The sequence below is a fragment of the Melanotaenia boesemani genome, chromosome 9 (genome assembly GCF_017639745.1).
Source record: "Melanotaenia boesemani isolate fMelBoe1 chromosome 9, fMelBoe1.pri, whole genome shotgun sequence".
Taxonomy (NCBI): Eukaryota; Metazoa; Chordata; class Actinopteri; order Atheriniformes; family Melanotaeniidae; genus Melanotaenia; species Melanotaenia boesemani.
This window is the reverse complement of record NC_055690.1, coordinates 15,158,170-15,185,003: the sequence shown is the minus strand read 5'-3', so window position 1 is coordinate 15,185,003 and position 26,834 is coordinate 15,158,170. Positions and strand designations below refer to the sequence as shown.

The window sequence follows — 26,834 nt, the reverse complement described above, 5'->3', positions numbered from 1 at the left end:
TACATAATATGCCATTATATATATATATATATATATATGCCATTTTAATAGGAAACAAATTTGTGGAATGAGCTGCAGAGCATGCATGTGGATTGTGCCTATGAAAAACTTGCCAAATCTTCTCTGCCAATGCCAAACAGCTTGGCAAATTTGGTTTATGATCATTTCAAATCTCCTGAAAATCTGGTGTTGACGTGTGAAAACATCCAGAAGCACTCAGTTTTTTTTTTTTCTTCTTATCTTTTTTGTGCATTTCACATTGGGCAGGATTATTCTTTAACACTGAATTATTTTTTAATGATTGCGAGTGTAGTGAAAGGCTCTTTGTCCAGTCCGTTTCTCTTGATTAATACATTAAGCAGTAGTGTATTACTGTGCACAGCTGCTCATGATTGACTAATGAGTTGCATCATGGGAAGTGTGGGAACCATCAAGTGTGGGACTTTGGTGCATTAGAGACTTAAAGTCAGGATATTTTGACTTCTGGTGCTTTGATTTTCACTGTTCTTTTCAGACTAATTAGACCATAACTCAGTTTAAGTCTTATCTGATGTATAAATATGTAATTACTATGTACTTCAAAGGGATTAGAGGTCAAAGCAACATTCCTGTTACTCATTTCTCCCCCTTTATCTCTAGTTTTGTGGATCACATTTTGATTACAACAACATTTAATCTTAACATAATGGATGAACTTGTTTTTTCTTACATCATTAAAAGCATCATCTATGCAAAGTGAATAGAGTCACTACAGTAAGACATTTTTACTGATCTGTAGGAATGTTTTGTTAATGTGAATGTTTTTCATAGGATGGGATTTAACCGTGTGGTTCTTTAGACAAATCTGTTCACATTGTAAAAGCATAAAGAAAATGTCACCGTCTTACATTTGAATGGATATTGGTATATTTTTTCCGGTGTTTTTCCCAGGTCACTTTTACAAATACTCCACTGTTGGTCTGGTACTATCACCTTATAATAATGCAATTTCCATTGGGTCCCATACAGCACCAATACAACAAAACAAGGATAATATATGGTATTTTATTTTAGTTAAGAAACTGACAAGCACTCATCAATCAACATATTAAAACAGTTGTGCCATCAATACAAACTCACATGATAGCTCCTTAAAATAAATACTTTTAAGAAGAAATAATACAGACAGGATATGTGAGGTTGAAACCACACAGACAAACATATTATCCAAATGTCCAAGAGAAGGATCTAAAAATCCCAAAGTCAACCCCGACTCTCCAACAGAAAAAAAAAAGAGTTTTTATAAAACAGCTAAATATTTTTAAAAATACAGAATCTTACAAAAACGTATTTTCTTGCTTCTTTAGATCAATGTAAAATATCAGCTGGTATTATGACAAGAAATGAGGAATTTTTTCATGTAATAATAAAAAGAGAAAATGTGCTTCTGCATTTTTACATTAGTATTCACATACATCACGAGTGAACTGTATCATCAAAGTCCTCCACATCCCTGATGGTGCTGCGGTGAGGACGGCCGTAGCTCTTCGTCATCACTGAGCTGTGTGTCAAGTTGAAGATAGTTACCGTCAACCATGACAACAACAAAGGTGCAGTCAGTCCCAAGACACCCACCTATATGCAGAGATCATGCCAGCCTCCAAATGCCACCCAAAATGATAACACTTCACCCTGGTGTTTTTTTTTTTTTTGTTTTTTTTTTTTTTTGTTTTTTTTTGTTTGTTTTTTTTTTTGGTCTTTATAGGATGTATAACCAGGAGTGTTCACATTTTATGTATATAAAAACTGAAACTTAAAAACTATTCTTTTTGACAGTTTGTCAACTTTCAAATGGTCCAAAAAAGTGACAAAATAGTCATCAACAGGAGAGGATTTCAAGAATACAGGTTACAGTACAAAAAGTGTGATCCAGGTGTTAGCACATGAAGCATGCATGTGTTTGATGCCCTGCTCACCCCTAAAACCCTCATGCGAAGACATACTGTATAAAAAGGCCACATGGCTTTTCCTTCACTATTAAATGCACGTTCTCCAAAAATTGGCCTCTTTGTCTGCTCTGTTCATACAGAGAGAGACAAAAGGTGCTTTTTCTTTTCTTATTGACTGACTCCACAATAAATATGAAGTCTGTCTGGGTCCCTATGAAGTGTGTGTTTGGTACGTCAAAGTACTCCTGAAGCTAGTTACGACCGGGTCAAACTACTCAAAAACACAAGTCACAGAGAATTCCTGCAATGGGAAGGAAACACAGATCCACAACTTCAATGTTGGCAGCTCATTTATTTCTAAAAAATAAAAACTAGACAAAGGAAAAAAAAAAAAAAAAGAAAAAAGATAAAAAGCCTTTTTTCTTTAAGTCTAGCTTTTAAAGGTTGATGGAAAATTAGATATTTGACAGCTGGTTAGCATTTAGAGCTAAAACTAAAGCAAATAGCAAATTGGCTCCATCTAAAGGCTTTTGTTTGGATCAATGACTGAGCTTTACAGCTGCTGGTCGGTGGATTCTGTTCATTAACAGAGCCTGGCAGTTTGAACTAATTTCCAGTCTTTTAGCGATGCTAAGTTAAGTAAAACTGGCTGTAGTTTCATATTGAGCGCATAGTAATGGCTAACAAAATCAGACTATTTCATTAAAACATGAAAATTCTAATTATTTGAGCTGCAAGTCTCACCTTTTTTTGGTTGTTAAGTAAGCCTCAAGAGAAGTCCTTACCAGGAAATGGGTTTGTTAAAGGATCAATATATTGTATGAATGTGTAAACAAAAGGCAGTCGGGTTTGAGTTTGAGCTTGCCGGTTCCCTCTACTTCAGATTAGCCATGATAAAAACGGAGCGCATCTAAACAACTTGCTCTTTCTACTTTAAGCGTAGCAAAGCCCTTCACCTTTATTTTTACATCTTGTCCATAATATTTAACATCTGTACTGCAGAAACAACGACAAAAGTATAACTTATGATAAACTCTCTAGGCACTGTTTGATTTCCAAGGCTTTTGTAGACTGTGAGAAAACGTTAGCAAACAGAAAAAAAAAAAATTAAAAAAACAAAACAAAAACAAAACAAAACAGAGAACAACTACAAAACAACAACAACAAAAAAAAACCAAAAAAAAAACAGAGAGTGATGGTTCTGCAGACCAAACACGTTCTCCTCTGTGATTCATCAAGGTCCTACAAGGCAGCTTGCTCAGCCAAAGAGACTCGCTTCATGCTCTATGGTGGAAAGGCTGTCAGGGCAGAAAGTATCTAAAGGGTAAATATGTAGAATTTTCACGGTTAGGTATCAGTTCCAGTCTTTATCACTCTTCCTCCTTCATGAATAGACAAAAAAAAAAAAAAGTATCTTAACCCATTATCTTTTGGGGAATCTCTATAGAAGCTTTGATAAAGATGCAGTTGTCTCGGATGTAGTTCCTTTTCTTGATCTCTTCATGTGAGATGAACTTGGGGTAGCCAAAGCCAAGGGTGCTCTCGTCCAGCGAGTTGCGGCTGCTGCAGGGCTTCTGGAAGTTCTTCCAGTTGGGGTCAGGGTTGAAGGTCTCTGTGATGTGCTGGGGTTTGGAAAGCGACGGGTCACTCTGGTCCAGGATGGAGAACGTCACTTTGTAGGAGAAGGGCCACTCCAGCAGGTTGTCGTACTCTCCCGGGAGCACACGGATATAGACAGAGAGGTGGGAGCCCTCGCCGCTGCCATTGCCGTTCAGAAAGGCTGACACCTGCAGCTTGTAGCCGTAGCGGTGAGTGTAGAATGGTGGACTGAAAAACTCGTGGTTGCTCCGGAGTTTGGCCTCCTGAAGTTTACGGGAGTAGTCATTCAGTTTCCAGATGAGAACGCCATCATGACTGACTGACAGCTCCTCCATCTCTCTCCGCAACTCCAGGATCTCCTGCCGCTGCCGGCCCACCAGGTTACACATCATGGTCAGGTGAGACTTAGTGGTGTCTTCTAGATGACGGCCAAGAGCCAGTTTGGGGCACTGGAGGGAAGGAATTTAAACAATAAATTATAAATCAGTAACTTGCCAACCAGTAGATTTGCAGAACTGAGATAATGTGTCAGATAAAGTATGTGTTTACAAGATGCTTAGAGGATCTTTAAAAAAACATACACGATAGACACTATGTGTAGAACATAAATACAACTTAATGAATATGGAAACAAACGCTGAATATGATATGAATATGATAAATATGTCAACACTTGGGCTGTTAAAATGAATCATCACTCAGCTGTTGTGTTTTTATTTTGCATCAAGCTTTCCAGATGCTCTAAATGTAAACAGAACATAGAGCCAACAGTACAGAGTTCAATGCTCATCTATTGCTCTCCCTTGAGCGTGTCCACATTTCAACAGATTGATGGGAGTTTAAAACATAGATAGAAATGTGCTATTAGAATGTAGAGGTGTTGTTCTCATTCAATATACCCTACAGACACAGCACTGGATATTTGAAAATGGGAAAAATCTGCCACTTTTGACATGGTGACAAAGGACATATGTTTCCAAAAGAAAAAAAGCCCAGCTAACTGGTGAATTATTAACATATCAATAACAGAGTTAAGAGGAAAATTTCTCCAGAGGCAGATGATGCAGGTGAGCCTTACTCTGTGTTTGCAGCCAGCGTCTTTGAAGGGACAGAGGATGAGTGCACTGCCACAGTTGTCCTTCACGTGGTTAGCCAGGTCCTCACGGGCGATGTTGGGAGTGCCGCACTGGTTTGGGCACTGGACAGGAAAGCGAGGGCAGTGATACTGGTGGTTCTGTGGAGTACATAATGAATGATAAGAACACAGGACAGCTGGGTTGCAAAATAATGATTGCAGAAATCTGTCCTAGAAAGTTTAAAAATATTAGGCTGCAGCAATACACCAAAGAAATGGCGGATAAATAAAACTGTATCCTAAATTTCTTAGTTGTTTTTAACAAATTTAAGTAAAACCAAATCAAATCTTTATTTCAAGGGGGTTGACAGCTGCAATTCTTTATCATTTTGCTTTTAAAATGGACAACATGGAGACATACGTATATGACATAGTCACCTGCTTAAACAAGTGGAATTAAAACATAGATATAAAACGTGTATTTGCCAGAAACCCTAAAACTCTCATGAGGAGTTACTATATGCTGCAACCAAGACTGAGTTACAGCAACACATCTTAGCCTGGTAAGTGGGGGATGGGAGAGTAACAAAGAATGCTCCGCCTCTGGCCAGATGTGTGCAGCAGCAGGTGCCTCCATATTAAAGCTCAAAAGGCTAAACAGCAGCTCACACCAACATCCAGCTGCCAAGGGACAGACAAACCATGAATGGAAACATACTGCAGCTACGCCTGGTTTGAGACAGCCGTAGATGAAATGGACACAGTGATACCTGAATGAGTGAAACATGTCTCTGCACTTCACCATGACAGATATAACAGCAATTTTGCTCCTAAAAAAGAAATTCAAGCATTCATTTGTGAAAAATGCGAACTTCTGGCCACTGACTTTGTGCAAAACTGACCTGGATTGTGTCGAAGACAAACTCTTTGCCGCAGTACTTGCAGGGCTGCGTGCGTTTGGGACACTCGGCCATGCTGTGCTGGGACAGCAGACGACGCATCATCCTTGCTCCACACTTGTTCTCACAGTAAACACTCTCCTGAGGACACACACCCTGGTGGTTCTGTGACAAAAAGAAAGTACAAAGTTATAAATTCAATCCATGCAAAATATAGGTTGGCTTATTCAAAATAGCATTTGCATAAACAAGATTTGGGAACTCATCTTAAAGCTGAATATTACTACTAAATAACAAATCTGTATCTTTAAGTTTAATTTAGTAACTATTTTGCAGGTTTTTATCTTATTAGAGCATTATAGTGACATTACTTCATTTCTTGCAGCTAAAGCTGACAAAAAAAAAAGGCTCTTAAAGGTGTCAGACAAAGCATTTCAAACCTTTAAACATCTGAATTGTCTCCAAAGTCAGCATCATTAAATTTGTATATTGCTACTATAGTGCATCAGTCTATATCCCTTTACTAACTTAAATTTAGTCTTAATTGCTTCTGAGGACAACTGAATTAAACCAGCTTAAAGCTAAGTTTAGAAAACAGAATCCTTAAAATGTGAGTAGAAAGTTGGACTGTTTGCAGAGGGGAGTCCAGAGTAAACAGAGGAGGGGCAGGAATGGTTGAGGTGTTAGAGTGGAGCTATGAGCTACCTCAGTTTGCTTGCTTAGGGAAATTCTTTCAGTGTGAAAGACGCAGTCAGGTTATTTCCTTTTGCTAACATGCGTGCTATTTCAAAACACTCATAAGCTGTTGACATGCAGACACTCCTTTTTCCAGGTGATTTGAACAGATACGCCCTTCATCTAAGTGTGGAAATCACGAGTCGTCATGACGGGTCGTTTGCATCAAGATCGTGCTTGGTTATACCAGGAAAATAAAAGAAACCGGTTTGGAGTGTTTACCTCATAGGCTTCGCCTGTGAACTCGCTGCCACAAAATTCACACTTGACCTTGCGCTTGGGGCAGTCATGCTGCAGGTGGTCGGTCAAGTCGCGACGTGTCAGCTTGACAGAGCAGCGATTGGGGCATGGTATCACGTTGAAGGCGCAGGTGGAGAAGTGGCCCTGAGGGAGACACCATGATAGGTTAGCAAACTCGCCCAAATGTTGGGCGCTGAGCCAGGTGAGAAGGTGAAAATGAAGATGAGAACTTCTCACCTGCAGCTGCTTCATCTGCCCGGTCCAACGACAGCCCTCCTCACTGTGGATGCAGCGGATGGGCAGTGCAAGGATCTGCTGCTCCAGCTCTGGGTCCGGGTAGATCTGAGGAAGATACAGGGGTGAGGTCAGTGTGACAGATACAGCAACACCTACAAAAATGACACTCATCCAGAAAAAGTATCTAATAACTAATTAACGCTGAAGGATTAGATTAAAATTTATGGTTTACAAAAATAGACAGAAGAAGGCAGTGAAAGCCTCACTGAAATAACGTAAATTATTAAAATGAAGACAAGGCTCTTGACACCTGCAAGATCATATTTAGCCGTCAGTTTTTACAAAAGGCATACACTTCACACACTTAACTAATAAATCAAAACACAAATGACCAGTTCAGTTCCCTTATTAGGAAAAGCATCAAATACCCAAACAGAAAAAAACATTGTTAGAACATTAAAATATTATAAATCCGATTTTTCTTGTTTTTCTTTTTTTAAAAAAACATCATATAAATATTTTCTGTGTAGCTAAGTTATTCCTGAGAGTGATAAGCCTTCATTTTTATTGTTAAACTGTGGAAAACACATCAGAGAGCCACTTCATTTCACATGACAAGTTTCTTCATTATGATAAAAATGGGCACTCTTGCACACTTACACTGTTCTGCTGCAAATACTTACCACTGCATAAGATGTGTATTAATCCACAGCTAAAGATGGTCCTTCACAGTTCATTATCTATTTTCCTTTTCACAAAATCTACAGAGCCTAACCAGTAAGAAATAATAATTAAATAACTAGAAAATATATATTTGTGTCAAATATTATTTTTCTGTTTAAACTAATCTTTGCTTCTTCTGCTAGTGACAATTGTGATTGTTTTACTAAGAAAAGAAGCAGGTGACAGCAAAGAATAACCTCAAGGTATAGTAACATGTAAGTTTATATCACTGAAGCCAAACTCCTACATTCACATTTTTTTCCTGTTTCTTTTGGGAGGCATTTAAATGTGTCAGAAACTATTGTACAAAGAAGCCCATCAAAACTGAGTAAACTCACACTCATTTAAACATTTCCACAGTGTCGCTTCTCTCTATTAAAATTTATAATTGCAGGAGCATCTGACAAAATCACCATCCAAATAATTTAAGAACAACATCTCTGCACTGGTTTCAGTCACATTTACATATACCATGATGTCCCACAGAAAAAGTTAGAAGCTGCAGACTGTCTTGAAGTTTTTCTTACATCGTCTACACTGTTGTGGTATCAGTTCACTGATCTTGCTCCTGCGCATGCATACTGGGACAAAGGAGAGTCTTATTAACTGACCAAGTCAAGCTGTAACCATAAACTGTGCATGTAAATATAATGAATGTGTCTGCCAAATGCAGCTTTATCTTTGAGAAACACCTTCAATTCTTCCTAAAACCTCAAATTTTCCAGGCAAAACACTACATGTGCATACTGTAAATAAGTCATTCTTTTTTCAGCTGCGTTTGGTCACTCAAAGGTAAGTTGAGACTGACACTAAAAGGAAGAAAAACAAACAGATTTTCCAGGAAGAAACCCTCGTCAAACTGCAGCACAGCAAATCGAGCCACAGCCACTGCAATGGTAATGACTGTTTATTGGTTTAGAGGGTCTTTGAGAGACACTGAAAGAGAGATGTGGAGCAGAGGAAAAAAACACTTATCCTCAGTCCCTGTACGATGGGACTGAGTCAGTTTTTTGCCTAAACACCCCAAATCCTCCCTATCAGGTCACAGTCCTGAGGATTTTCAGCTCTGTCCTCCATCCCCCCATCACACATGCAGAACTCTGGTCAAACAAGAAAAGCCACTTCCTCAAAATGTCACAACAGCCCTCTAAACAAATCACAGCTCACAAGGAGCCAGACCGAGCTCACGTGCATCTGCATCAAAACATAAGAGCAACAGTCGTCGAGTTAAGAATTCAACAGGAAAATCGCCTTCAATAAACCATTTATCTCTCGCAGTTTGAAGCTACTTTGTGAGGAGTGAGAAGCCCCTATCAGACTAAACGAGTGTCTTAAAGTATACTTGTTAAATGTGCTCAAATGCTGTGAAGTACATATATATTTGTGACGCATTCCTTGTACTAAAAGAGCAGGCAATATTTTGCTGCCATGATTACATTTTCTGAGAACAGACAAAGAGGGGGAAAAAATCCTCTCTGGCAAAATTAAACACTTTTATTGTTCCAGTCTCGGAATCTGCAGGAGGACAGCAATAATGACCTTTTAATAACTTAGTCCCTGGTTGATGGGGCGATTGGGGGGGGGGGGAGTTAAGCTCTTTGGAGCTGCCAGTTGGGGGTTTATTCTGTCTGCTGCAGCAATTGCTACCTCTCACTACTTTGACAGCAACAATACAATCCTGTAATGACTGCAACACTGTTGTTCTGCAGTAGAAAGGTTGTGTATGTGCATGTCTTCGAAGAACAACGAGCACATTACAATAACCCCTGACAGGAGACCACCAGGATGGGGTAATTTGCAGGCGACTGGGAGCCTGTGAGAGCCTAGGTAAATAACAATGTCTGACAGGTGCGCCATGAGTACATCCTTCCCATGGGGAGTCCCTGCCACTACAGGCGCCTTCATCGTTTGCAGCACAGCATGCAGACTCACTGCTGCCACAATGAACCTGCAGCAGCTCTGGTTAACCCCTGAACATAAACATTTCCCCTCTCTTGTCGTTTTAAGCAGCTTTGGTAAAATGATGTCCTTCACTGTGTGACACCATTGGGGTGTTTCTGCACTTCAGTATGACTTCTTGAATTTAAATCTTCACTTTTTAATTTCTGCTGTGGATTTTAATGAGGTTTGTTCGCACTGCATAATATCCGATCCAGCAACGTGCCACTGCTTGTGCTGTTTAAGCCTTAAAGGCTAAATCAGGCTAAAGCTAACAGAGTGCATGGGAGAAATATCTGTTGATGCCAAAAGCGCCACAGAAAAGGAGATGATCCTTTCCTGTTCCTTATCCCTGTGGTGCCATCTCTCACTTTGAAATGTGGATATCACACGTGAGAGAGCTCTGACTCTGAATACAGATAGTCCTTATCTCTCCACCCTCCACCCCCCTGAGCACAATCTGATTAAATGCATTTAGAGAGCAGCTGAAATTTATTTCTTCTGGATGGGGAGAGATTTAGTGCAGTGGTTTAAATAAATTATTCTGTGTAATGAAATGAGCTGCAGCTTCTAGCTTTTGGTTAAGACAAGTTTTAATGCCTTTATGTTTTACAGGAATTCACTGAAATAAATTTTACAGTTTTTACTGTAACATAATAAAGTCAAAGTCACATCTTAAACTGCAGTTTTCTGTTTAAGACCAGATGCAACATAATGAGGGAGTGTGTATAATTCCCATTGATTAAGACCATCTCAATCAATTTATATCTTGACTATATTTCGTTGAATTCAATTCAGCTTTATTTGTATAGCGCCAGTTCTTAATAAAGTCATCCCAAGGCACTTTAGAGACACAGTACAATTCATTACAATTATAATCCAGTTAAATCCACAATATTCCAGTTTAAAATAGTTACATTTATAAAAACTAATTCAAATAAAATAACTGCCTAAACAAGGAAACCAACAGATTGCATCAATTGTTCTCTTAAATTCAATCTCCCATCCAGAGCAATTGCAGGTGACATTGATAAAAAACAAACAAACAAACAAACAAACAAAAAATAACAAAACAACTCCCTTTAAACAAGAAGGAAAACCAAAAGCAGAACCAGGTTCTGGAAGGGAAGCCATGTGGCTTGACCATCTAATGTATCTGCTTGTTTCCTCCTCATTTGCATCCCTATTATTATTTTCCGAGTTAGTCCAATGTTCCAAAGTTTAATTACATGTTGCAGCTCGTGTATGTTGATCATTTCCTTTATTCCTACCGAAAAGGCAAAAGTGACAGTCGCTCCACGTGCCTGTTAAATTTTGGGTTAAAAGCAACATTTTTCTTTCTGTTTTATTTTTCTCACTACCGTCCCAGTTATTATTTATTATGTTGGGATTATGATTTTGAGCAGGTTACAATGACAGGCTCAACAAAACTGATTAATTCTGTGTTCTGAAGTTTGTTCATTCTTACAAGCTAATAAGTTTTTATGACTTGATGTGAGTCTCTGCCTGAAATAAGTTGCAAAGGATTAGTGTTAGATTTTTATGGTACACGTGCAGCTCAAATGTTTATTTTTATGTTGACATTAACACTCAAACAGCTCACAAAGAAAGTGAAAAAGTGGTGGTCATGTTGTCTGTTTTTTTTCTTTTAGTTTGGGATCGGCCATGGATTAAAGTGTGATGTGCTGAAGTGTTGGCTGTACCTTGGCATAGTCTAATGGAAGCTGATCCTCTGGACACTTGAAGACGCCCTCACTGCATCAAAAAATAAAAAGAAAAGTTACACTTATTATAATAACCACAATAAGTCAATAATACACATGACACATTCGAAGACATTCCAAAAAGAGCAATTATTTTCAAATCCCATCAGTTAGATTACAAACCCTGGCCCTAAAGCAGAGATAAAAGGATCTTCTTTGACCATTTGTATGAGCAGTGGTATGCAGCCGTTAGTGTTCCTCTGTTAAATTCATTCCTAATCTGAGAAGTTCTCTGACTCATCATGTTGTATGACGTACTAACACACTCACATGCACAATGAAGGCAGATGTGTAAGCCACTGACTTTAATGACATTGGCTCTTTCATCCTTCCCCTTCAGAGGATATGTCGGCACAAATTTATGTTATTGTAGCTGAAAGAAAACACAACTTGGAGCCGGTTCTGTTAATCCATAATATATAAAGAGATAATTGAGGATTCAAATTTTTAGCTTCTTTTACTATTCCCTTTCCCTTGCTATATTTTTGCACTTATTGCAGTGTGGATAACAAAAGCACTGTTTTGAACACGGCTACTGTTTTTCTCAGAGTAACCTTCGCCTTCATGCTGGAGTCCTTTCCTAAACAAAACAATAAAAAAACAAACAAAACAAAAACAAAAAAAGCATAATTTGCTTATCTTGTACAGCAGTAGGCCAAATTTTGTATGTTAATTAAAAAAAATAATAATGAACTCTTCATTTACCACCCTGTGCATTTTATATGGCAAAATTTCACCAGCTCAGATTAAGACCAAATGAACAAGTGACACAGCTCATTAGGGCAGCCCCTTTCCTAAATCCAATACCATGATGTTATCATGAAATATTCAGACTTGTTAATAATGAAGGTAGCAACCACAAAGGGTGAGCTGCTGCACAATATTGAAGCCCACAGCAAACACATCCAGACATACACAGGTTCAGTAGCTTATACATATACATATACATATACATATATATATATATATATATATATATATATATATATATATATATATATATATATATATATACACATATATATATATATATATAGCATTATCTATTACTTTACATTTTACATTCAACAACAGAAAGATAAGATGCACATAAAAAGATGAATATGCTTTTTGCCAAACTCAGAGGGCCTGAGGTGCAATCTGACCTCCTCTCTTAAGAGACCTCTCCTGACCCAGATTGTGTCTAAATTATGTTTAAATTATGATATGTTTAAACTAATTAGGGGACAACAGTGCACAAACAGTAAATGTTTGCCTTTTGGTGCTTTAATTTAGTTGGCAATGTCACCTGATTGCAGCTCCCAAAGGCACAGGGACATGTGACAAGATGCACTTCACCCCGTCCAACCATCTGTGAAACGAGTGAACTGAATGGGGGGATGTGAGCAAAGGTCAGGCCCGAGAGCGAGGGAGGGTTGATAAAAAGAGGGGGTGGAGGAGGGAGGTTAATGCATGACAAGACAGAGGTAATTCTCCTCCATTAGGGTTACTGTGTCAGCAGGGTACTGGAGACCAATTAGCAAGCCACAACGGGCTGCAAAACAGGGCCAATCGATTAGAGGCTGGGTGAGCCTGGTCAGCATCTTGTGTGTGAAATCATTTACACTACTCATCGCCATCACAAAGGAATTACTACGGAGAGCCTTGCCTGTCCCACAACCATAAAGTACGAGGAAATGGGAAGTGACAGGCTCTGCTCTGGTCAAGGGTGATGCAGGCGCAGGCAGGGAACAGCCCGAGGCCCCGTACAGCTCAGGCTCTGCATTTGAAACACAAAGAGACAGACAGGCGAAAAGAGCCTAGTCACAGACTGTCAGGACAATTCCTTTCCCGGTCCCAGGAAGCTCCACAGCCATACATTTATGTGTCCAGCCCCTCTTGTGATACTGTAGTACTGCATGACTCTTGTGAATCAAATTTGATGCGACTTTGTGGCAACACATTAGCAGTGAATGGCAGGGCTGATGTGTTACACAGCCCATTTCCTCTGTCCAGTGAGCTCTTTCTAGAAAGGACAAAATTAATAAACTTTTTGCTAAGAATATCACACAAATCATTAAATTGCTCAGTCCAAAAAAAATCACAAAATACCAAAAATGGCATTACAAGTTCCAGGAACAGGCAAAAAATGTCCATCTAAGGTAATATCAACTATGTTTTGGTTGTTCTTGATATGATTTAAAACCATTTTGAGAGGTTGTGAAACGAAGCAAAACTCTAACAACTTCGCTTTATGCTGTAGGAAAACTGAGCGAGCTCACTTCTGGTCGAATTTATCACTTCATACACTAAGTGACTCATTTCTATAATTTACAACTCATTGTTTGTATTAGCTGCTAGCTACAGTTGTAGTGAAGTCATTAGAGGGTAAACATTTCACAGAGAGAAAACATCTTAGTGTACACACAAGAAAGTAAGAACATTTATCTTATAAAGCTCAGTTAAAACAACTTTCCCTAGAATGTTTAGAACAACTCCTCAACCACAGTTCACAGCTTGGTCAATGAGCATCCAGGGAGAAATCCATAAACAATGATTCAGCGTGGTGATGGGGTGTCACATGGGAGCAGCTTAAGATTTTACAACATACAGTATAATACAATCATCTCATAAAAATTTCATCACCTCCCTCTGTCTGTTCAGCTGCTCTGCTGCAGAGATGATCATGTTCAAATCACCTCAGATTCTCTGCCAGACAATATTATTACATTCTGATAGCATGGGGAAAACACACTCATCCCTCTGCAGGTGAAATGCCCCCACCAGACCTCTCTAACCCTCTCTTCTCTAATTGCCCCCTCTCTTCCCCCAACCCTCCTCAAATCTTCTTTTGGGGTGCAGATTAACCCTCTGTCCATTTATTCAGCTGATACCATGAGGACAGCCATCACAACATGGTTCATCACTCTGTGCAGCTCCTGACAGGCAGACGGTGGGAAGTACAAATCCCTCAGGTTTAATCTCACCGGTGCAGAGCGGAGGGTTGATTTTCCATTGACAGTGACCAGCCTGCAGGCCACACATTGAGGACATATTGGTGACAGCCTGCATCGCTTACCAGGAAAAGCGGAGTGACCTTGAGACCTAGTGTACTGACTAACAATGAGACTCCTAAACAAACTCCCTTCTGTTTACCAAGGCGGAAGGCATGGCTGGCGAGATGCACTAAACAAACTAAAACTAAAGCACAGGAGCTTTGAAGAGCACATGTCTGTAGCACATTAACACCCTAAATATACTCCTGTCATTGACTCATACGGTATCGAGAGACTTCACTGAACTGCTCATTTTTCTCCTGCATGAGCTCACTGCCAGTTTTTATGTTCACCCTTGAGTTAAACGTTTTGTCTTTTCACATTACAACCAGGATTAACTTTATTATACACAAACAATACCTTAAATTCCACCAGTGCCTGTCTGCATAGAGAAGACAGGACTTCTGTTTTATCTCATATACAGTTACTATAATCTTACAACTGCACGTGGATTTGAGTGTGTGTATGTGTGTGTGCATGTGTGTGTGAGAAGCCAAGAATTCCTTTGTCTGAGCCTCCCGTTTTTAGCAATAATGTTCAGATTTCACAGACACTGTGGAGTGTGTGATGTTTTAGAAATCAAATTAAACAATTATTAAAACAGTTAGTGCATGTGACCATTTGTATTTTGCAGGAAAAATTAGAGCCACTATTTAACTAGTTTTCAACAGCATGTGATATAGTGATAATGAGCTTCAGTATACTATCCAGTTTGCCAGGTTTTATGCTAAGCTAACTGTCTGTGCAATGTCTTTGCATCTGACTTGGAATAAGTCAGCAAATAAGTAGTAAAAGTTCAGCCAGTGATTTTGAACTTTAATGTATATGTGTAAAAGTTAAAAAAGTCAGAGTTAATATCACGTGTGGCTTTGGCACTTTGATTATGGAAACTTCACAAAGCTTAATGTTTTTCCAAAGATTTAACAGCTGATGTTTTTGCAGCTGTCTTTGAGGCTGTCTTACCACAAACCACATTTTGTTTTAATTTTCTCCAAATGAGAAGAGAGGAGTTACTTATAGCTATTTCTGCTTTTTGCAGCAGGGACAACAGGACCAACTGTCTACTTAAAATGAACCTTTTTTAAAGCTTTTACTCAACTTTCTGCACACAAAAAACTCAAAAGTCAGATTTTTTGTTAATAGAGAAGCCCAGAGGTGCTAAATCTTTCCTAATAGACCCTGCAGATTTACTTACTTATTTCACCCATTAGGTTTACTAAACAAAGCTTGCTGTTACTGACAGAAGGTATTCACCCTGCAGTTCGTATACTCATTATAGACAAGATTCATGACTGAAATGTCCCTTTAAGAAGCAGACATGAGGTTGGGTGGTGTTTCCACCTGTGGAACCTGATTTTGCCCACAGCACATTTGGCTTTGAGCCGAGCACTCTGCAGCCTTCTCATTTGTCTAAAAAGGGAGGGGCAGAATATACTTTCACAAGAGCGTGATAACACACCTGCCCACAGGTAGCAGGATGGCCTGTTTACAGGCTCTCTGTGTGGGACACGAACACAGAATGACGCTGTGACAGCTCCTTGTGTGGGATTTAATGCCTACACGATAAGCTGTCCACACCTGTAGTTTGCTAGAGATTATGCTATGTATTAACTCTGTGAAGCTTACAGGAAGGCAAAGCTAATAGCAACTACTAAGGCCCAGTAAAGGAAACTGTTCCTTTTAAATAAAGACTTTTTTTTATAATCTTTTAAAGTGCTCTTGAGCAAAAGTTCTTTAGGTTTTTTTTTTATTATCATTATTTTTAGCCCAGTCAATAATAATAATAATAATAATGAGAAGAAGACAAAGAAGAAGACGAAGAAGAAGAGGAAGAAGACGAAGAAGACGAAGAAGACGAAGAAGAAATAAATCTTATCTAGCAACCTCAACATTACTGAAGCAGTGTGGAATCATCTTGACAGAAAATGAAACAAAAGCAACACCCAAAGAAGAGTTTTGGAAAGATCTTCAAGAACCCTAGACAACTATTCCAAGACTACTTAAAGAAATGACAAAAAAGCCCCCCCTGAAAGATGGTTCAGGCTGTGTTAAACAAAAAACATGGTTTTACCACTTTTGTCAAGATAGCAAACTTTTATTTATTTATCCATTTGACCATATATACCTACATTTCCATGTATGTTTGTACATGTTTCAGTAAATTGTTGTGCCTACTGTGTTTCCTTGTAAAAAGAAGGAGGGGTAACTCAAAACTTTTGCACAGCACTTTAAAATAATTTAGTAGCCCTGAGAAACCTATTATTACTGGATTACAAACTTTTTATTGTACAAGATTCTTTACAAATATGGCAGACTGATAGTAAATATAACTGTTAGTTGTAAATCTGGCAAAGCATTCACACTAAAGCAGCTGACCATCCATTCCTGTTTTAGTACTTTTATCTGTTAACACAATCTAGACTTATTTCTGAATCATTAATCATTCACCATCCAAGCAAAGTTTTTAGCAAAGACTGGAATTACCTTTTGATCTGATGCACTTTCAAGTAATTTATAAACAGCAGGTACTTAAGCATCCCCTCATCTGCTCTGTTGTTGCTTTAAATATTGCTAACTATATTTAACCAAATATGTGTAATTTACCATTTAGCATCAACTGACAGGTGGTTAATTTTGAGTTGGGTCCAATTTGGTTGCAAAAAGGGCATTAATTCCTAAAAAAAAAAAAATTTTAGTATAGTTTTTGACAGATGGCAGGGGACTATATGTCCGGGGCATCACAAGCCTGAAGTGCACGTTTATTTGCTAATGAGACACCTGCAAAATCCTATCTGACTTCTTCTGTTGGCCACTAACATCCTCTGGCATCCGTTTCATACGAAGTAACAATGGCTGACAAACTGCAGGCCACGCTCATCAGCAAGACAGAAAGATACAACCACATCTGACTCAGTGTCAGACTAGCCTAAAAAGACAGGCAGAAAATGAAACCCTTTATAGCACACATGTAAATTAAACCATTGTAGTAGCTGAACCCTCTCCATTTTATGCTACCTAATACAGGAAAAAAAATACTATTTTTGTTGTGCTACTTTGCCAAAGCAAGAAAAAGTGATGCAAGAAGAAGAAAGGCACTACTACCAGAGCATGTGTGTGTGTGTGTGTGTGGGTGTATGTCTGGCGTCCTTCCCTGGCTTCATCTCCTGCACTCCATGTAACACACTCAGTGAGACTAAATGTGGACCAAGATAGAAAACCATTAAAGGATGGTTTTACTACGAGAATCACAGACACCGCCTACAAAAACTGAACAAAAGATTGGGTTTTGATGTTTCTTGGATTTTGTTTCATGCCTGTGCTGAGACAACACTCTGACTACACAAACACTGTAGATCAGGACACCTGGGGCCATCCCTACTAATGCCGTCATCGCTTATGTAATGATATTTATTTCTATGTGCAATTCACCTCACTGTGTTGACATTGGTGAGCACAAGCCATCTGTGAGCCAGTTCACACAGTGTTAGCAAAATCTCAGTTTGTTTTCCTTAAATGTCAGCTTTACATCAGCTTTACAGCAGAAAGCAGCAGCAGATAATAGAGTAATATTACTCCATACAGACTACAACTTAGCCTGGGTGGCCTTTAAATTTCAAGAGAAGAGGATGGTCATTTATTGCTTTATATTGCAGCAAAAATACTACAAACTTGTGTGAACAAATATTGTGTTGTATATATAATAATTCTTATATCATCATACATTATATTTTCACTTCACTTCATGTTCTTTCCTTAAAGCAGATCTAAATTTCCTGGACAGAGATATCCAATATGAGAGAAAATCAGTCACTTTGTGTGCAGTTTTAAATGACGATGACTCGTAATGTTGCCAGAAGTGCAGCTTATATGCGGCCATGATAGCAAACCATAGATAAAAAGCCACCTGCCAGAGCGTGAGTTGGCTAAAAAAACCTCAGAAGAGGAGAGGAAGGAAGGATGGGTATATACACAGAGGGTCAGTAGAAGGAGCAGAAGCCATCTGTAGGCTGAAAGAAGCCTGTGAGACTCTATAATCCACTCTTAAGTGTGAGAGCAGGGTAGACAGCACTTTCGACAAGTTATAATCCCCTTGCACTGTCTCCCTTCATCAGCATGATTGGGCTGTGACATGAAGTCTATTTCAGCGAGGGCTCAGTTACAACAGAAGGTGCTAATCCAGCTCTTCAGTTTGGCTCTGCTGACTTTATGAATTTATAGCCATCATAAATTCAAGACTTCCTTTTAACTCACACGTGGAATATTGTTACACCAGAGGCTGTTAAAGATTCAGAGAAATATAAGAGGGAGAAAAATTATTATGACAATCATGTATTAGGTTAGAGGCAAGAGCTAGTTAGCTTTACTAGGATGTCAAGGTCACTTAATTATGCTAAGTCCCAGAGCCACATTATTTTTTTTTTATTTTTTTTTTTTAATGGTATAACTTCACTGGAGAACAATTACTCAAATAAATCCTTATTTATATGATAGAAGTTATTTATACCACCCTTTAGGTCATGCTCTGTTCTGTTTGAAACCATACATATGAGGTGCTGCCTCTTTCAGAATCTCCCTCCCCAAAAAAGCCCACTGTTCTAAGATTTAATACATTGTGAAAGTCTAAAAGAAGCCAATCTAGTAAGTTGCAAGGTCTCTACTTCATGGATGTGCAGCCCCATATTGTATTTGACACTGCTACATTGCATAATACATATTATACAATATGAGGAACAGCTTAACGGGTCCCAAAAAGCCTGAAAAAACATTTTCAGAAGGTTTGGGAATAGATGGGAACAGAATGCTGTAGAACCTTCCGTTTTCCTGGTCAACTTCCGCCAGATTATATGTTGTGTGCACAAAATATAAGAAAATCAATCCACTTCCATTAACTGCTCCTGATCTTATTGTGCAGGTTGGGGGTTGAGCGAGAGAAGGTCCATCATTTGCATGAAGAGCTGAGCTCATGCATGCATGAGTGTAGTTATTCTCATCCCCTCACACACACTGCAGGGAAAAGAAAAAAAAAAAAGAATAGAGACCACCATATCGGAAGCATACCCACACAGACAAGGGCCTGCACCATGTACATTAAAGGAAAGGAGAGCTTAAAAGGAGACTCTTTACATCTGATCTGGCTGAAGGGAGGTTTGTGCACAGCCTGGGTGGGTGGGGGCCTGCACCTGGAGATCAAGGAAAGTTGTGAGCTTTAACATGTGGCACATGTGAGGAAGACCTACAGGTCTGCGAAGAAGTCCTAAAAGCTGCTTTTATGGATGCAGTCGGTGTGAAACACCTCACTCTCCCTTTTACTGCTCACTTTCACACAAATTTGAGGATTCAAAAGTTGCAGAAGAGCAACAGAAGGCTGGTATTTAGCAAAAAATGGAATAACTCACACACTATAATTTTTTTTTCCACACACATGTAAATTCTGGCTGCTTTAATCACAGATGGCTAGTCTAATTTTAACTCCACGTCAGAGGCAGATTTATGCTGAAGAAAAAAAATGTCTGCAGCAATGATGGGTGGCTTTGAGGGGCTGCAGTGCTGCAACACTAATCTCTTGAACACCTGCAATGAAATGAGCAGATCCGAGACTGCTAATACATTGCAAGGCCTACTGGAAGAAGTAGCCTACTGACTGTATGCATACTCAGCTGGATTAGCAGACTCAGTCACCTACTTTTTTTCTTTAAGCAGCACTAATGAATCAGCTATTGGAGTCACAGTTATCAAGAGGTGCAGCATGAAATCAGCACTAACGTAGATTAAGTGTGGAAGGGGTAGCGTGCTGCCAGCTACTGTACAAGCTGTCTGTCAAAATCTGTGATGTCTGCAGCAATGAGGCATACAATACTTGCTCATTTGTAGGTGTTGAGTTTAAGGTTATTCTTTTACCCCACTGTCTGAATTTCCACTCTTTTAATGACCAGAAACTTCAAGTAAAATTTGAAAAACATGCTGATAAATTCAGACATGAAAGTTGTATGAACCTGCAGTCGACAGTTAGCTTAGCTTTGCACAAAGACATGAAACAAAAGAAGTAGCAAGATTTAAACATTACTTCTTCAGCACATGTTTACAGTATATTTGTATTTTAAAGCTATCCATGAGTGTTAAGACTACAAACTGGGAGAAACAACTAGTTTGGCTCAGTCTGCAATCTGCTTACTAACACCTTTAATACTCACAAACTAACCACTTAATGTGTTGTTTGCTTAATCTGAACGAAAGCCTTTATTCAAAGGCAGGCTGGTCATTTATGCTCCACATTAAATAAAGCTCCAAGCTCTAATGTTACCCCGACATTCAGCCAAAGTGATATCAATCTTCCTCTGAAACTCTAACCCATTTCATATTTTCTTATAAACACCCAAATGAGCTAATTTTGTTGCTGTTCAGAGCAAATGACAGCTGGTTCACAGAGAGGTTGGAAAGTTAATGCTTAGTAAATCCAGAGATAAGCATTTTCTATTATAAAACATATGCTTTAAATGTACTTTCTCTGGTTTAAATGCTAGATATGCAATCCGTTCTTTACATTTAAAATGGATTAACTCAAGATTTAAAGGTTCAGATACTGTTCAAGTGTGAAGGCAGGATATCCAACCTGAGATAAACTCCAGTAAATTAAGACTGAAGTGAGTTTTAATGAAACATCTGTGATATTGTAATTTATACAAGATATTTAGAAACCATTAAAAAAAAAGAAACATTTTACATATAAAGATAATTAGTAATGTCAGATCATTTATGCTATTACCCAAATTAAACTATTCAAATTTCATTTTCAGTGTGAATTAACTGACTTCTTCAGGAACACAGAAGAGGAATATACTGCAGTTTATGACCTGATACTACGAGGATATTATTCCTGCATAACAACCTCCTTTTGCTCTACATGAATTTTGTTTTATGAGTTTAAAGCCATCAAGATCAGTTTCACCCAGACCAGAAGTCAACACGGACAGGTCAACTTAAAAGAGAATTTATTTTAGATTTAGCCACCAGAGGAGAGACATTAAATCAAAGCACACTTAAAACTTAAGTTTTATTATAATCACCTATAGATGTATGAGCTCACAGGAGCAGAGGAAGGGAGGATGGGCTATTACTATCATCATAAATCTAATTTTATATGTTAAAGAAGTCTTTGGCACGCTCATTATGGAGTCGACTCTCAATGCCAAAGCCCGCAGCAGACAAAGAGGACAGTTGTTTTCATTGCATGCAGATCTGCTGTGTACCCAAGGGAAAAGCGCCTCAGAGAAAAACAGCTCTCATCACCCTTCAATTACAACTATTCTTTTACAGCAGACTGATTGACGCTCCTTAAAAATATGCAGAGCAGAGTAATTCCAAACAACTTGAGAGAGAAGCAACACAGTCTGCATCCAGACTGAAATACAGACTACAGTCATTTCTTGCATCAGATCGTGGAAGCAGACGCTCCACAAACACTATTGTTGCTTAATTACTACATTATTGTGTCTCCAGAAGGCTACAGCAGCATGTGGGCATTGCAGATAATTCTTCTAATGGACAACAGATCTTTTAATCAACTTTACCTATTCACTCTGTGCACCGGGAAAGGAAATGAAGCAACAATCTACAATCAAAGATTTAGCAGTTACACAAATGTTGCCCATGGGATGCTGCAAAATGTGATTAAATGATGCCATTTCAACTGGTGTGTAAATTAGGGAGCAGAACGTTTTCAAATTTGACTCATGTATTAGAATAAAAACTGAAAAATCTTAGTCTATATTCAGATGATGAAAGTTTTCCACAGAGCTAACCCTATTCAAGTCCTGAACTAGGGCCATTTACTGCATGTCATGACATCCGCCTATTTCTGCTTACCCTTCTATCTTTCTTGACTGATTAAGACCACTACAGACAAAAATAAATAAATAAATAAGATATTAATAGATAAGGTGAGATGTGAAAGCATTAATACCATGAATATTTGATTACCACTGAATCTACAACTGAAGAAATGACCTGTGAAAAGTTCTTCTGGTGTAATGAGGAAATGAAAACTGGTTGTGCATCATTGATGGTGAATAATTTTAATTAAATAAACCCTAATTTTTATAAAAACATAACAATAATCCACCATACAGAAGCAGAGGAAAGATCTATATCTGTTAGCTGATGTGTAGATGACCTGAAAAATGAATTACAGATCTGAGGCCAAAGAGCGCCAACAGCTGTCTTTCTGCTAAAGAGCAGAGGACACATTGGGACAGTTGAAGGCACTTCTGTCATAATTGAGGTTCGTTGTTGTCATCATTCAGATTTTAAGAAAAAAAGTTGTCTGTAATGCTTTTCTGTGCCTTTCTGTGTGAAGAAGTTATTTTGGTGAGACACCACAAATCCACCTTTGAAACAATGAGAAACTCCCATTGTGACACATCCATTAACTAGCCTAGGATGAGGAGTCCCATCCTACAGGATCATTAAGACATAAAGTTTTAACGCCTCAACACCACTGACTTTATGCAGGGAAACTGATAAGCATATTCACTGATGCATCACATTAGCTTTTCTGGGAAGTGTCAGCAGTGAGGACAGACTGAGGAAGGTGCAGACTACACAGTTAATGATCTGGATTGCAACTGGAGTGCAACCTGCCTCGCTGTGATTCAGTGTTATCACAGCAGTGAATCTGATGTGTCATAAGTAACTCCAGTTTTTCTCAGTCAGAAAATCTAAAAACTTTTCTTCTTTCTCACCCTTATCTCAGGTCTCTTCCTCCATGTTGCACATCCTCATCCTCCTTTTCTTGTTGTATCACTGAGAGTCAGGCCTGAGAGGTGTGCACATCACCAACGGCAACAATTTTAAGCTCTGTACTTTAGTGTCCATGGTAACTAGGTGGAAAAGTGCGGGCTTTTAGGTATGAGTGCACACAGACAAAATACCTAATTTGCAAAAAATGAATAAGCCCCGTTCACTGTTTGTTTTATCAGCTGGTGACGTAGTAGCATACTGTGCCTCCAGGCTTTCCTTATCAGTCTGAGTTTTAATCACTAGATCTGATGAAGCTGAAAGCAGTACAGAGAGCCACCCCCGGGTGTTTGTGGCCTGTGTTCCCACTCTGAACTGCACCTCCTGCAATTGTCCACTTCTCCACTATGTGGATGCTGTTTCTTTGTTCAGTGAGCTGAGGTGCTGACGTCAAATCGTGTCCTTTGTTTCAAAACGCCTCAGCTGCATTGTTTGCCAAGCATGAATTCTGCAACCTGCCCATGTTGCTAGGAGCAATAATGAGATAAATGACAAGATTTTTCTTCTGTTGAATAAAAAAAGCAATGGGATTATCTAGAAACAGAGATGTCACCCATCTCTTACAATGATAAATCCTTGATGCAAAGATGAAATACTTCATTTTTGTAAGATATATCCTAACTTGCACTGCTGTCATTACTACAACTTAATCATTCTCCTTCTAATGTTTTTTTTTTGTTTGTTTTGTTTTGTTTTTAAGTTAGCTGCATAAGAAGAAGGCTGCTGTGATCTGTTAGGTGCTGTGCAAAAATGTTTTTCAGTAAGAATAAAAGAAATTCAAGCTCCTCTTTTGTGCATTTTCTGTTTACTGTGATGTTACATTTCAAACTGCTTTCCAAACTAAACAGTAAGTCAAGTGAGACCTTAATTAAAAAAGTCAATTGTTGAATAAAGTAAGAAAAAATAATAATTTGTTCTAAAGGGAAATGAACCCCTTGTTAATCTTCTTCTTCAGTCAGCTGATCCCGTTTCATTTTCTTGGTTGGTCAATTAAGTCTGGAAAACAAGCGCTCCTTCATCCTGCATGAGGTTACCAATCCATCCGGACGTGCACCTGACAGAGCAACTTCCTGCGCTGCCCTTTCAAGGAATCTGCAGTTTAGAGGGAGGAAGAAGGAGGGTCGGAGCATCAATGCCGCGTTGACATGTCAGAAAGTGAGATCCTGAGGCACAACAACGGAGTCATTGAGCTGCTTGGTTAAAGGACCGACACAATAAACACCACCAGCTGAGAGGAGAAGGACGGAGGAACCTTGGCAGGAAGGAAGCCTTCTTCACTGAGAAAAATAAATAAATAAAAAGGAAGGCGGAAAGCCAACTGGCCAATGACCTTAACATTGATGAAGGCCTCTAAGGATAAATGACTATAATTCAGTGTGTTTGCTTCAAGTGAAAGGCTTAACTGCTCTGCAGACACCTGTTTGGCTCCACAGAGAAGCCTTTCACTGAGGACAGGTGCCTCTGCAGCAAGTCGGCCAATTCCCCACGCTCTCCGCTCCAGCTGCCCTGCTGTCAGACCTCGGACACAGATTCCTCACATACCGGTCTGTCACCTCAGAAACCACTGCAGGGCCCAGACAATTCTCTGATACAAACACGGACGATTAAGTTGAAGTGGGTGCTCAAGTGTATGGGTAGAATATGCTTCAGAAGAAAAGCACCATTAGAACACTTTTCCCACTTGTGGTACATAAGTTCCCTAAAACGAGTCGACATCATTTCCATTTCGAGTTAGATTTGAGTAACATAAAAAATCTAAGAAATCAAAGTATTTAGAAGTTCAGTTCCTGACTGAAAACTCAAGCTGATGTCATAAATGTGGTTATTTGACTGCAACTACCAGATATCTAAATTTAATTATAATTTCATTAATCATCCAATTGTTTTTTTTTTTTTAATAATTATTTCAGATGTAAACTAGTGAGTAATGTCTGTTACAATTCCTTAAAGCCCAATGCGATGCCTGAATAAAGCTTTCAGTTGTCTGACCATCAAACCAAAACTGACACATGTTCAGCTTATTACCATATTATGGCAAAAACGGGGGGAATACTCACATGTGAGAAGCTTATCTTTTACTTAATCTATACTAATCAGTGACCAAATGTGGGCTCCATGGCATCTGACTGCACTAACCATGTGTGATTTCCAGTTTTGAAGCTTTAAGCAGAAAGCTGGAATAATTTCTGTGGGAGTTTAAACATGTGTGTCGATGCATGCGCATTGGCTCTGCTCAGTGACCTGTGCACAAGACAAACATGCTCTAAAAGGGAGGAGTCAATTAGCATAATAGAGAGCAGATGTCGGCAGGCTGAGTGCTGAAAACTCAAACTGTAAAATATCTGCTGCTGAACCCTAAAATCAGTCATTAACGCCAAAAACAATGTGCTCGTTACAAGCCTCACTCGCATGTTGTTTGCTGTAGCGGTTGGAACAGGCAGAACATGCATGCTTTATGATAAACACACCTTTGTCTGAGCTGCTTCACATAGCATGCATACCCGAGCACGTGTGAGCACTAGCCATGTGTTCCAGATCTGGGCCAATTGGCTGTGTTCCAGCAGCAGGGCTGGGCTGAGCAGCTCGGTCCCAGCATGCTCACTGAGCCAAGGGTAAGGTGCTTCGCTGCATAGCTGGAATGTTTTGCACTTTTTTTTGGCCAAAAAGGCTGCAGGCTTCACTTTAAAGGAGGTCTTATAGATGGGAACAAGTCGAGGCATGTCCAGATCTGACTCATAAAGGGCTGCACAAATTAAAGCTGATGTTTTATTCTGACATAAATCTATAACCAGCAGTAGGACAAACCCAACTCCCTTTATGAGAAATGTTTTCACAGCTCTGCCCATGTTCCGTTTGAGTTATGATAGAGTAATTCATGTTTCTATAAATCTGAAGAACTAGATGATTTGTCACACAAAATCATGAATAACATTCATATTTAGAAAAGGACAAGTACTTTTTACCTTCATTCAGAAGTAAAGTGTTGCTTTTATTCTCCCTATTCAATTCAATTTCAGGCTCATTTCTGATCAAAATAAAGCTGAAGAGGCATCTGCACTAATCTTTTCAGGAGCTGCCATTGTAGCCTGTCTTTACAGCTGAAATCAGGCAGTTTAAATTAGTGAATGGTCCAAGATGGATTCTTTCATGACTCTTATGAGAACCCAGCTGCGTTGCAGTATAAAGTTTCCAAGTTCTTACAGCAAGATGAGCTGCTCTGTTGACTGCATTTAGCTAGAAAATATTAAAGATGCTCAGGGGATACAGGCAGATGAAGAAGTTGATGACTCAAAAACACAACGAACATTGTACTTCTAGAGTTCTCTGAGTACATAAGATACATGGGCAGTGACATGACTGCCTATGGTTCTAACATAATCTCCTGATTGATCTGACACAAGTGAATTGAATTTCTCATACTGCGTGAGAACCAGTGCTGTGAATCACACAGCACAGGTTAACAGTTTCTGATTGCCTTAATTATCTTCAGTTTAACAGACAATACCTAATTCACTGAAACTATAGTCTAAAAGAAGAGTAATTTACATTTTAGAGGTGTATATTTTAAGACATCTACTGAAGCAGCACTAATACAAAGTTACATTTATTTGTAATAATACATCAGCACTGTAGATACAACCTTCCACGGCTTAATATTATCATGAAAGTGAACAGACAACATTCTACACAATGATGAGTAACTCTTTACATAAAATTTACATTAATCACACAGCTGTAAAATGTACCTTCTGTGTCCACAACATCAAAATCATTATATGTACTTTTAACTGCATCTTTAACTTAGCATGCCAGGGTTTAGGGGGATAAAAAAAAAGGAAATTAAGTCATCCAAAGAATAGTGTTTTAGA

General features: G+C 38.9%; 1 protein-coding gene across 2 annotated transcripts in view; it reads right to left on the bottom strand.

The window, feature by feature from the left end:
* Positions 1–1,030: 1,030 nt before the first annotated feature.
* The window catches only part of traf4a (tnf receptor-associated factor 4a), a 33,077-nt gene continuing 7,273 nt past the window's right edge, over positions 1,031–26,834 (bottom strand). For both annotated transcript variants that reach the window (XM_041994745.1, XM_041994746.1), the window contains exons 2-7: positions 11,078–11,129; positions 6,714–6,818; positions 6,459–6,620; positions 5,505–5,666; positions 4,606–4,761; positions 1,031–3,976 (exon numbers count right to left, since the gene is read on the bottom strand). In XM_041994745.1, coding sequence (XP_041850679.1) covers positions 3,344–3,976; positions 4,606–4,761; positions 5,505–5,666; positions 6,459–6,620; positions 6,714–6,818; positions 11,078–11,129 — 1,270 coding nt within the window. In that variant the 3' untranslated portion in view covers positions 1,031–3,343. The remainder of the gene's footprint in view (positions 3,977–4,605; positions 4,762–5,504; positions 5,667–6,458; positions 6,621–6,713; positions 6,819–11,077; positions 11,130–26,834) is intronic.